Here is a 12,420-nt window from a genome sequence, read left to right as displayed (position 1 = left end):
CTCACTAATATTCATATGATCACTAATGTGTGTTTGAGTCCAGTGGGAGAAGTTGGAAAGAGAACTGTGATGACATTTATAGTAGGTTGCTAAATGCACTCATGAGAATTTTGTGTTTTTCTACGTTAAATTTACCAGTAATAACCAAATATACATCCACTTCTACACCATAAATGGAAGCAAAATTATACAGTGAAAACAACAGAACTGCCAACTACATTTCCAAGGCCCACAGACCCTTGTATATCAAATGATGGAATAGTTTGGCCTGCAGGCATTTATAGTATTATTTAACAGTAGTCTCTGTTTAGATCAGTGAGAAAGAGCAGAGAGGAGCCAGAGGATGGGGAATATTTCCAAAGCTATGTCTGGAAGGAGAGCTGCGATGTTCCAAGAAGAAACCTGCTCGGCCAGAGAACAGACTGCAGACATTTAATATTTATGACATAGTGTACACGCTTCACAGTAGAAATAATCAAATAACACTAACTTGTGTTAAACATGTGGATGTGTGGAAGAACATGGACATCAAAAAGAGATGAAACTAAAAGCGAGGGCTTTGGCAGATGAAGTTAAGAAGTCCACACAGGGATGATTCAATTATCCACCATGGCCCTCGTACGGGGGAATCCCCCCCAGCGTCTCTTGCACCAAGACCGATGTTTTCCCTTGGTGCAATAAATAACTTTTTAATTCCCACAACCACAGAAAGTTCACCTGAACAGACAATCACAACGTCTGCCCTCAGATTTGTTACTACGGCCTTTCAATTTGACCTGAGCCAACCTGTCATGCTCCATCAAACGTGGGAAATGGATACCTCAGGAACACAGGCGCCTTTGCTTTGCATTATGCCGTGCCCCCCTGTGCCTTAACACATTGAGCCTGGGAGCAGAGAGAAAGTCACCCGCATCACATGAATCAAGCACTGTGACAGTGGGCCGTTGGGTCTGGGATCACACGGGGGATCACAAGTCTCTCTTGTTACTGCGCCCTCTCCCATCTCTATTAAGGAGGGATAAGAGAGGCGGGATGGCCGTCTAAAGGCATATATTTCCGTTGATGAAGAGATAAATCAGATCATTTCTGGAGTAAGGAAGAGAGCACAGAGAGAGCCTTCACGGTCTTCCCCCTTTGAGATGTAAATGGCATGGTGGCACTGAAAGAGGGCCAGGTGTCCGATGCAAAGAGGGTAAGCGTGACGGTGCATGCATTCCTTAGGGACCTAGACCATTAACTGTTGCTGTGCCTCATGTGGGCAAACATCAACAGATCCCGTAATGGTCCATAATGGCCTTGGAGGAATGACACAATGGGTAAATACGATTAATACCTATTGACAGGTACTTTTTTTGAAGCAAGAAATGAATCTCATTTACACACAGCAGCGTGCAGTTTTACCGACAATATGTCAAAAGGTAACTGCAAAGTTAGTGACAATTCCCAAATGACCTGAAACCCGCTGGCGTCCGTATGAATCACTGTGCTGAGCCCCCGAGGACCAGACACGAACAGCTGCAGCTCACACTTTGCTGCACGATTAGAAACGAGTTAGCCGGCTTACCGAGGTCATCAAGGTAGCAATTTGCCATGAACTCTTTAAAGCCTGAGGGGAAACCCTCAGATATCCCACACCTCGAGGTGGAGAAACGAGGCATTTGGTAGTTCAAACCGTGAATGAAGGAAAGAATAGGAACCTGTCATTATTGTAAACGAGGACAGGGAGGAGGAATGAGCTGTTTGGGGCATGTTGTTCAATCTGAAGAGAAAGACCGAGAGCAGAAAGGTCAAATACTCGTGTCATGGATGGATCCACTCCTACAGTGGCTTCACAAGTTTTTGTTTTTCCATTTCAAAAATGCCCAGACAGATAGACACCAGACCCTGGACTCCCTTTTGATAAGATGCTGCACCCTGTGCTATCTGACATGACGGATTTGACACGGTGCAGCATTACTTGTGAGAAAAGAAAATTCATTGTGGCGTCAAAATTCCTTCATTGCACTAATCTGACATTGTGATAGTGAAGTTCAGCTAATCTTCAACGTGTCTTCAGACCTTTCTATCCTCGCGCTGCGAAACCACAGCTTCACCAAAGTAGTTCCAGAACTTTTCCAGGCTATATAAAAAATTGATATTTGCTTTTTTTTAAATTATTTTTCAAGAGTCACATGTGAATGCTGATGTCTGAGTTGTGCTTTTAGCATCCGCTAAATATGTAGCTGGAGCCAGTGACCATTGAGATTCATTTACTTAAAGTCTGCTAGAGCTGGGTAAGTGGGGTAACAGTGACACTGGCTCTGTCCAAAAAGATATATTTACAGTCATCCCAGCACACAATCCATTGTTTTCTAAAGTTAATAGACTGAATATATTGTGCAAATTAGACCGATATGCTAAGCTATGCTAATCACTTGAAGAGTTTAGCTAGCGGTATTAAACTTTTCATCTAACTCTCAGCAAGAAGAAAAATAAACTAATTTCCCCAAATGATTCCTTTAAGCCATAACTCTCCTTCAAAGACATTTGTTTTCATGACATTTCCTCATGGCTACCCACCCAACACATGTGCAAACCCGTTTTCATTTGTATGACATGCCTCAGTCACTCTCAAATAAAAGAACTAAGCAGTTTTATGCTATGTTAACTCTTAAAATAACCAAATAACTCAATATCTGGCATACTAAGTGACTAATCTGGTTAATTTAGTAGTTTCTGTAGACTCCTGTGGTGAAATATTCCTTAATCCACAGGATGTTTGGGAAGCAAACCGATGACTCCGCTGCTCCATCTGCTGGTGAACATGAGACGCTGCACACCAGCTCAACACCTCTACACATAGAACCACACTATAGTTACAGTCTTATGATAAACATTTGAAGTTTGCTTAAACAAAGATTTATTTGTAAAATTTTAACTCATGATGATGCATAGTGCCCATGGTTGTCAAACATCTCTTTTTTAATCCTAATGTAAATAGTAAAATGATACCAGTATGTCTTAAAAGTAACAAAAAAACAAACAAAACATTTTCCGTGGCAAACCTTTTACCCCAAATTACAGGTGAACATTTCTTCTAGTGTTACAAATACTGATATAAAATACATTGTCCTGATCATTAAGAGATGTCCCATGTGCAGCTGCTGTATCTGCTCAATAAAATATAGCCTTACACACTGAAAAATAGATTTCATTACAAAACAAATTGTTATTTTACATGTAGTATCTACACAAAGAGCATTAAATTAAAATATACCATAAGCAAAACGTGAGGTGGGTAATACAAGCACCTATAAAACTATTGCATACAGGTGAGTCACTGCTTGAAAATGTGTTTCAGCCATTTAAACCCCATAGTTTTTTGCCTATATATGCATTTTTGCAAGCAATTTCACTATTAGTTATACACACAAACCCATGTCCTAAGTGTGCATTTGCTTGTTAAAACTCCCTTTACCACTTTTTTACTGTTAGAAAACACACTTTGTCTGGAGAATGTCCAAGATTGTCCAATGTTTTGAAAAAAAGCCTTGGCTGCTGCATATTTACCAAAGAAACAAGGCAAGTTCTCATTACTGAAATGCTACAGAGATCCCAATAAACCTTAAAATCCCATGATCTGTACTATACTAACAGAATTAGCCTGGTGACTGGCGGCACTCAGTGATCATATCAAAACAACAGTGCTGCTCTGCTTTGGAAATTCTAGCAAAAAAAAATTCACCCAACAACCTACCCAAAAAGATGTTCTTGGCCCCAGCTGGATATTTTACCAATGCCAAGATGAAGGTCAGCACCATTAGGCGATTTGTTTTGTGATCACTCACTATCCACATTGTGACAGAAACACATACACATACACATTATACAGATCTGCATTTGGCAAGAGGCAGCCTGTAGACTGTTTAGCTTTTAACAAGGCAGGAATGTGTCAAAGAGCAAGGAAGTGTTCTCTGGCCTCTGCTGCCTATAACATGAATTACTGCTCTAAAGTGGCTGGAAGTGCCTGGCACAGTGAGAGGGTAGTTAAACGACATTAATTCATCATACAAAAAAAAAAAAAAGTGACTTTTTGTGCACTAGCAGGCTTTGCACAAATTTCATGTCTAAAACTATTAATTTAATAAATAGTGCTTGTACAAAAGACTTTATCAAATCAGGAAGGTGATTTTCAATTTAAGATTCTTCTAAGAAGAAAAAACAGTCAGAATAATACCTCCCAAACTCACTGCATTTTTAGAGGAATCCCATCTGTGCTGTGCTTCACTAACAGATGTAATGTAACAGAAAATAAGGTTGGACCCTGTGTGAGGCTGCCCTCTAGTGAGCGAAAGCCCTACTGAAATATAATGAGGATGAAAAACAGGAGTTTACATCCTCTGCTTAAAGTAATACTAGTGAATGTAATAGTGTTAAATTTGACAGGAAGAACTGCACACACTGTAACACGTCATTGTCCCATTTACACCACAGATGTCTCAAGAAATTACTTTGCTCCCAATAAGTCAGTAACATGTCTCCCTTGCACACAGAATACTAAGACCTAAGATAATACCAGCTTCAGAAATGGCACAAGCATCCTAGTTATACACTGAGCAATGATGCTTTAGTGTATACCGATAATGTCTCAAGCAATATGTAATCTAAAATTAATATATGAATACAAAACATCCCAATTTTAGAATAATAGCAATGCTGGTCAGTCAGAGACCTTGGAGAGGCTACTAGTTGCTGGCTGAAGGGTGCTGGTATTACATCCACACACATGCACTCACACTAGCTGCTGCAGAGCTACAGGTATGTATCCTGCTCTGAACTGCTAAGGCTTTGTGTGGATTGCTGAAGAGGAGACTCTTTGGCAGGGGGAAGGTCTGTAAGAGGTGGTTGCTGCTGGTGAAGGGAGTGAAGGAAGTCAATTTGTGGCACGGTGTCTGACATCTTGCTGTTGACTGGAGGTGGGGCAGGTGAATCTGAGGGTGGAGATGAAGTATCGTTTAGAAGAGGGTATGGGTTAGGGATCTCCACAGCGGGCTGGGATTTCTTCACGCTCTTCTTTTTACTCTTTTTCAGTTGAGGGGTGGATTGAGGCAGCTCAAGTAAAATGGTGGGGTTCTGCTGCAGGTCCTGGCGCCTTGGCGGTTCGGCCAACATGATGAGACGAGCACCGTGCATCCTTGGTGGCGATTTGAAATTGAGCTCTCCCCGGTTCTTCTTCCAACGCTTCAGCTGGGTGTGATGCTCTCTTTCCACATCCCGCGCGGTCACTGGCACCTCCAGAATCTGCAACAGGAAAATACACGTCACTAGGTCACTGCAGTAATAAAGATCAGAAAAAAAAGGAGATGAAAACAACAAGATCAGCTCTTGCTGGAAAATCTGTTTCTTCCCCATTTCACTGTGGTAAAATGCGAACTTTGTCACTAAATGCCAAAGGGCCTTGGGGCTGCTGTGGATGTACCATCACCCACAGTCAATACAGCCTTGTGTATAAGGAGGGGTATTGTTAATGTAGACACATACTCACACAAGAGTCATAGACAAGAACCAGACACTGGTGAGCGAGCACTCGGATTAATTTGTCTCTATTTCACTCAGATTCCGTTTCTCGGAGTCTCTGCTATTCCCTACATTTGTGAACACTTGTTGTTCTCTGGCAACTCCAATGAGTTACACAACCATCCACTAACATCCTTAAAGCAATATGCTAGCATGATATGACATTTGTGATTAACAGACACTGTTTATGGCTACACCAAAGCTTGGAATTGCAGCCTTGTGCAATGCTACTGAAGTGGAAAAGTGTGGAAAACACACTACAAACTACTGTACTAAAACTACTCCTAATGCTATGTAATGTCATTTTAAATTGTATCTAAGGCCATATAAAGCATTTATAAGCAAAAATCAAATGGAAACACATGCATTCTGGATAAAGCAATGCCATGCTGCCACTCCTCCTCTTACCTCACGAACGAGGAAGCCTTCCTGCATGTATCGAGACTCTATGGCTCTGAGAAGCTCCATGGTTTCATACTGGCCCTGACAGGCTTTCAGTTTCTCCCGGGTACCCAGCATGCACTTAAGCAGCACCAAACCCACACGGAAGATTATCTTTACTCCTGACAGAGGGAGAAGAAGCAGGTAGTTCAGTTCAGTGTGAAGGATTTCTAATGTACTGCTCGTCTTTAACATGTGTACAGTACAGCATTAGCAGCTACTGTTACCATCGCAAAGGAACATGTCCCAGACACGCAGGACTGAAGCCCAAGGGAGTGTTCTGGAGAAGGCACACATAAACCACTCGGTCATATAAAGGATGGGGTCGATCTTGTATTTCTCTAGATGGCGGAAGGCTAGCGGGGAGACACGTCTCAGCAGAGCAAAGAGGATCTCGCCATCTAACTGTATAGCTTCCTGTAGGACAGGCACAGGTAGGAAAGCACAGAATAAACAACATTGATTGTAGTCTAATGTCAGAGCTGAAACATGATGAATGTGAATATTAATCCATTATAAATAGACCAATGGGAATGCATCACATTTCTCCAATTTTAATGTTTCCCACTATGCACATTGCACAATTAACTAGATTTTGAAACATCCTCTTTAGCAGCTCTGTGCTATACTGTGCAAAAACCTCAATAGCAAATCTTAGCTCCATTAAAATGAACTCTATAATTTGAAAACAATAAAGTTGAACCACCAGGCAAAATTAATTAAACAAAACAGTTTACTACTATGCAGTTGTGCAAGTAAGAAATGTTAAACTGTGGTCTGCCAACGCCTCATTGGTTTCATCAGTAACTTATAACCACAGAATCCCTTTGTCTGCGAAAACAAAACTGCATTCCAGGTTTGCTGTAAACACAGTGACAGCCCAGTTACTTAGTGGAGATTATTTTTCTGTAACAGTAAAGTCAGATGGAGTCATATTCTCTCTGCATTTTCAACATCGGGTCATGTAATTGCGCATGTCTGCACGTGTTTCAGTCTCACCAGTCCAGGACTGTAGTAGCCAGGAAGATACTTCTCACAAATTTGGACAAGTACCCAGAATGCCTCCTGTGAAAACAAACAGATGATGTCAGGAAACGAACTATTAATTTACCAGAACACTCTGTTTTCACATGGAAGTTGTAGAATAATGGAAATGTTGACTTTGATAAAGAGTTTTGGGAGTGGAATTTATTATTACATCAGAGGAGAACACTTTGACACATGATTAGTGTCTCACTCTTATATCATTTAGCCAGGTATACTATTGTGTGTTTGATCTGCGTACTTTGCTTACGTCTATGAACTAGATAATTTGCCTCAACCTTTGTGAAGTCAGTATGGTTGCTGTCGAAATATTATAAGTTATCCTCCAGGAATTAACTACAGATGACATCATCTGCACAGTCTATCTCTGTGCTGTTGAGTATAAAAATAAACTTGTGTAAGGTCACAAATTAAAACTGAACAGTAGAACAATACAAAAAGCATGTGATTTCTAGTTTAAACAACAAATGATAACAAGCCTTTGTCTTTTAGCGCAGACAACCAACAACTCCACACAAGTCAGCAAATACATATCTAAACCAAAAGAATCAGTTTGTGATTTCAGGAAAATATATACAGTACCTCAGCAGGCATGTGCATGAGCAACACAGCAGCAATGGGAGCCTGAGCCTGGCAGTATCCCTCCTCTGGTCTGTACAGAGTGTAGGCCTTAAGAACACGAAACAGGTCCTGCTGCCTGTTGAGGATCCAAATACAGAAACTCGCAATAATTAGACAAATTGAATTTCAAACAAGTTGCGGTCATCAGTTTCAGTGTGTAATGTCAGATTACCCGTGTCCTCCCCGTGACACAAACATCTCATGGAAGGGAAACTGTCTATGGAGGTCTTTCTCAATCACATCAAGCCATTTAGGATCCCCTGGTTGGCTGTCCAGCTCCTGATACAAAACACAGAGGGGACGTGAGATCTTTTACACAGTAACAGCATTGTGGCTTTTTCAATTGAAGTAATTCCAAAAAGAAGTAATTCAATAATCACAGGAATGTATTGGCTTAAAAGTACTGTATTCCGTTATCCAAAATAAATGTTAACTGATAATGACAGCTGTATCTTAGGTCATTACAAAGCAGTTCATTTGCCATCGGTAAACTGACAGAACTGAAAGTGAACTGGCTCTATTCCTGTGCTTTCCTGCACATGCTCCACAAATAAAAACAACACTAGTGACTAAACACAGGGTAAAAGATTCTTAAGAAATTCACAAATGAAATGAGCCCAAAATACTAGTGGGGGAGGGAGAGTGAAAACAGAAGTGAAAGGAGAAGCTGCAAGACCTGAAACTTTCCGTGGCCCTGCTCCTTCTTCACCTTTCCCCCTGACAGGTAGAGCCAAGCACGGCCTCGGAGGGCAGGAGGAATTCCTTTCTGGCACCGCAGCCTCACCTGAGCCACACGGACACAGGTGTTAACCAAGTAAAATACGACACAATCCTCAGATACCAGCTTTAGAAGAACTTAAGAAAAAGGGCGAACATTGTTTAACACAATCCTCAAATCACTGGACCTGTCAATGGTTTTAGTTCCCATTTTTGTATATATATATATAAATGAACAACACAGTATGTTGAAGCCACTAATAGCTTCCATTTTGACGTCATTGTGAAACTTTATAGACAGATGCTTTATCTCATAAATTGACTGAAAGAACAAATTTGGCCTTTACGAAAATGTCGCAAGAGCAATTCGACCACTAAGGGGCTTCACGAGAACCATGCTAAATAATATACACAACAAAACAGACAGAAGGGAAACTGATTTAGCTGAAGACATCTAACTAACTGTATCTTGTATGTTATGTACACACCATTCACACCGAGATGCTTCCTTAAAAACTGTTGGGTTGACTTAAACAGAAATATCTCTTTAAATGTCAATCACATATGAAACTTTCTCATCTTGTCATTCATCCCTGTCTTTATTGTTGTGCTCCTCTGTGTTTATTTTTACCAGACTGTGAGATGACGACAGACAGAAGGCATATGCACAAGGGAATTAGATGTTTAAGAACGAAACACGACAAGAAAAGACAGGAGAGATCAGATATCCAATATGAATTGGATTTGTGACCACATACAAAAATGGTCGAGAACTGAGTTTAAAATATATTATTTGGTCGGCTCACTATAAAAGACACAGTAAAATAATCTGATTTTTGTCACTTGGGGACATAAAGATTTAGGTTGGTCAACTTCAGTGTGGATAATGCAGCTATACTGTGTAATCTTTGTGAGGACTGCCTGCAGTTTCTGCTGTAAAGTTACTGTAAAACAAAAGAGCACATTAAGGGATCAGAAACCTGGACTTGCAAAACAAGCAAATAAAAAAACTGCTTCATTCTGAAGAGCTATGTTCTGCTTGATTCGAGCTGTAGTTTATACTCACAGCACCTTTATTATAGAGTTGCCTCACAGAGATAAACACAGCCGCACCCTGAATGTGAGACTGTCAATTTGTCACATGGTGTATGGGTAGATAAAGGGATGGGTTATATCCTGCCCTGCTGCTGACTCTCAGAAATAAAGTGAAGTTGCACCTCTGTGTTGAATTGCCGAGAGCGTATCACAAAGAACCAGCTAAACAAGTGAAGCTGCAAATAATGTGGCCACAGAAATCTTGTCTTTGTGCAATGCCATGTGCCTTGTCTGATCATGTGTACATTACTATTCTGTGCTGAAAAACTGCCGCCTTTAGACAACAGTGGTACAAATCAGTTACCAGCTTTAGAAGAACTTGAAAATGAACCACTTAAGATGTGGCAAATCTACATGGCCACATACAAACAAATCACTCAATGTTTAATTTAATTCTTTAATTTAATTAACTCTTGGTGCTGACCTTATCAAATCTTTTGATCATCCACTTGTCCCAGTGGCTGAGCATGTCCAGCCACTTCACCTCCCTTTGCCTGAGCACTTCTGGAGGCACATCCTGAGCTCTGGAGATATAATGAAGAAAAGATAAAAAAAAATCTCACATTTTAAAATCAACATTAAACCAAATGAAACTGAACAATAAACAAAATCTAATCCTATTTCTGGAAAGGTTGCAGGAACCAGCTGAAATTAAAACAATTTACATATTTTTTCTTTGAGGTTCATTGAAATTAAAACCCCAAATTAAACAAACACAGAAAGACAGACAGGAAGACACTTGTTAGCAGCAGGCTCTTGTCGAGCTGGGACAATAAGGCAAAAAAAAAAACATCTCCAGAAAGCCTGTTCATCGTTCTGCATGTGCCATCAGATCTGCGTGTGTGGCCACTCATGTGCAGTCAACTAAACTGTGCAATGAATCAAAAATAACAACTAGATTGTTTTGAGTAGACTATAAAAAAAAAAAAAAAAACCCATTTAATGGCAAAGCCTGTGCAACTACAAAGAGCTGCAGTCAGGATTTGTCTGACTTATGACGTAATTTAACGGCAAAGCATTTACAAGGAGGGAACATTAAAGTGTTCATAGTATATTCTTCAACAGAAAAAAGAAAACGTAGGCAAGTCTAACCTACATTATGAATGAGGTCTGATGCTTTACTAAGCTATGCAATTATCTCATCTGCACAAGCCTGTAATTGTAGGTTTTAAACGTCTTCAAAGAGCAAGTTCTGGGACTTGGGACAGCCCCCTTTCTCCTAAAGAACTTAAGCTACATGATGTAGCCTACAAGTACATCAGCATGTTGCACTCTGGCTTCAGCTTCCTTAAACAATGATTAGGTACTCTCACTGCCAAATAGTGTAAGTTAAACCCTGAGTTTGTGACTACCTATAAAACTAGGAGCCAAAAGAGGCCCTCTAGTAAAAGGGGCACCGGAGCTATGGCACCAAGTCTGCCAAAACCCCAGGAACAGGAAGCTCCCAGCCAACCAGTGCTTGGCAGAACTTTCTCTCACTCCTTGCACTATTTCAGTGCTGTAATGTATGCTTTAGGCCCACACTAAAAAAAAGGGAAGAAAGAAGGACTTTCTTAAGAAGAACTGCACTGCAACTTGCCTCAAAGGCTATGAATAAATCCATTCAGATGAAAGCGTGATAAACAAGACACAGGGGAAGGCGTGTGTCATGAATCATTTCTATATAGGAAAAGTTGAAGTACGCTATTTGCTGTCAGTGCAAAGTGATCTGCTCCCCTGTTGCTGTATTTACACCATGATGAGTGGGGTTTAAACACATCTTGCCACGCAGCTGGTTGGGTGTACTGACTCTGTGTACTGACTGCTGCACGATGATCACACTCTCAGCTGGAATAAAAATGTACAGCTCATATTTTAGTAAGCTGGGTGTTCACTGGCAAGAAAACACAGATGAGGTCAAGAGGGATTAATCACTGTAACTGCAAGAGTTGAAACAGACTTACGACGCCTCCGAGTACTGCTGTGCTCCACCAATAAATCCATATTTATCGGTTTGTCTCTCGCTGGTGAAGCCGTTAATCTCCGAGTCGGATCCCAAAGAGCTTTCATCGTCGATGTGACTGCTGCTAATAGTCCGGATACTCCTTGTGTCCACTGACTGGCGGCCATTCTCTGTTTTGGCCATTATAGCAAGAAAGCTAGCTGGCTAGCCAGGATAGCTAACGTCAGCGAGCTTGTTGACAGCCCGAAGTCAAAACTGCTCCTCTGCATATGTTGTCGAGTCAAACAGTATCGACGCCATGATTTCTCAACAAGCTCAACTTTCTCTTATGTCCTGAAATGTTATCTAGCGTTACGCTAAAGCTGCCTGGCCACATCCAACGCTTTCGTTAACTAACTTAGATTATCTTCAGTTATTTAGCACACTCAACATTAACTAGCTAATGTGGGGTTGCTAACGCGAAGTTAGCCTCCACCGCTCGTCACAGCCCAGTCCCAAAGTGTTGCTAACGTTATATTCACCCCACCTACTTCCAACGCGTCAGCGCTATATTATTGTCTTGGTTTCCATAGTTGAAAAACTATAGCTGGTCAGCTCGTAAACAGACTAAACTATTATTTTGTCAGCTAACGGTGCCGCGATTCGCTGCCCTGTAATCCCGAGTATGCTGGAGCGTTTATGCACCGACTGTCCTGGGCTGGTTTTAGCGTGTTGCTGTTACCACTTCCCCTAGTGGCTGTCTGAGGAAGTACACTTAATGTCTGGGTGTCTCCTGCATTGTAATCCTCCTGAATCATCTACCACAGAGCAAAGCTCCAATCAATGACCAGTTTAGGAGCAGGTCACCAACAAACCAGGGGGTCAGCGGTTCAATTCCCAGCTCAACAAGTGTCCGTGAGCAAGGCACTGGACCCCAGGTTACTCTGGTGGGTCAGGTACCTTATAGGACAGCTCTGTCTGTATTGGTAATTGCATAAGTGGTTGAATGAAAAGCACCATTGTAC

The 12,420-nt window shown here is 41.2% G+C and overlaps 1 protein-coding gene across 1 annotated transcript; it reads right to left on the bottom strand.

The window, feature by feature from the left end:
• Positions 1 to 2,882: 2,882 nt before the first annotated feature.
• LOC113150790 (TBC1 domain family member 10A-like) lies at positions 2,883 to 12,138 on the bottom strand. Its single transcript, XM_026343486.1, has 9 exons — positions 11,418 to 12,138; positions 9,899 to 9,998; positions 8,339 to 8,446; positions 7,835 to 7,941; positions 7,624 to 7,738; positions 6,997 to 7,062; positions 6,225 to 6,414; positions 5,965 to 6,119; positions 2,883 to 5,280 (listed from the first exon to the last, which is right to left on the bottom strand). Exons 1-9 carry the CDS (start codon positions 11,597 to 11,599, stop codon positions 4,792 to 4,794), a joined length of 1,512 nt encoding a protein of 503 aa, XP_026199271.1. The 5' UTR covers positions 11,600 to 12,138; the 3' UTR covers positions 2,883 to 4,791.
• Positions 12,139 to 12,420: the final 282 nt, after the last annotated feature.

The sequence above is a fragment of the Anabas testudineus genome, chromosome 9, assembly GCF_900324465.2.
Source record: "Anabas testudineus chromosome 9, fAnaTes1.2, whole genome shotgun sequence".
Taxonomy (NCBI): domain Eukaryota; kingdom Metazoa; phylum Chordata; class Actinopteri; order Anabantiformes; family Anabantidae; genus Anabas; species Anabas testudineus.
This window is presented reverse-complemented; position numbering and strand designations above follow the sequence as displayed.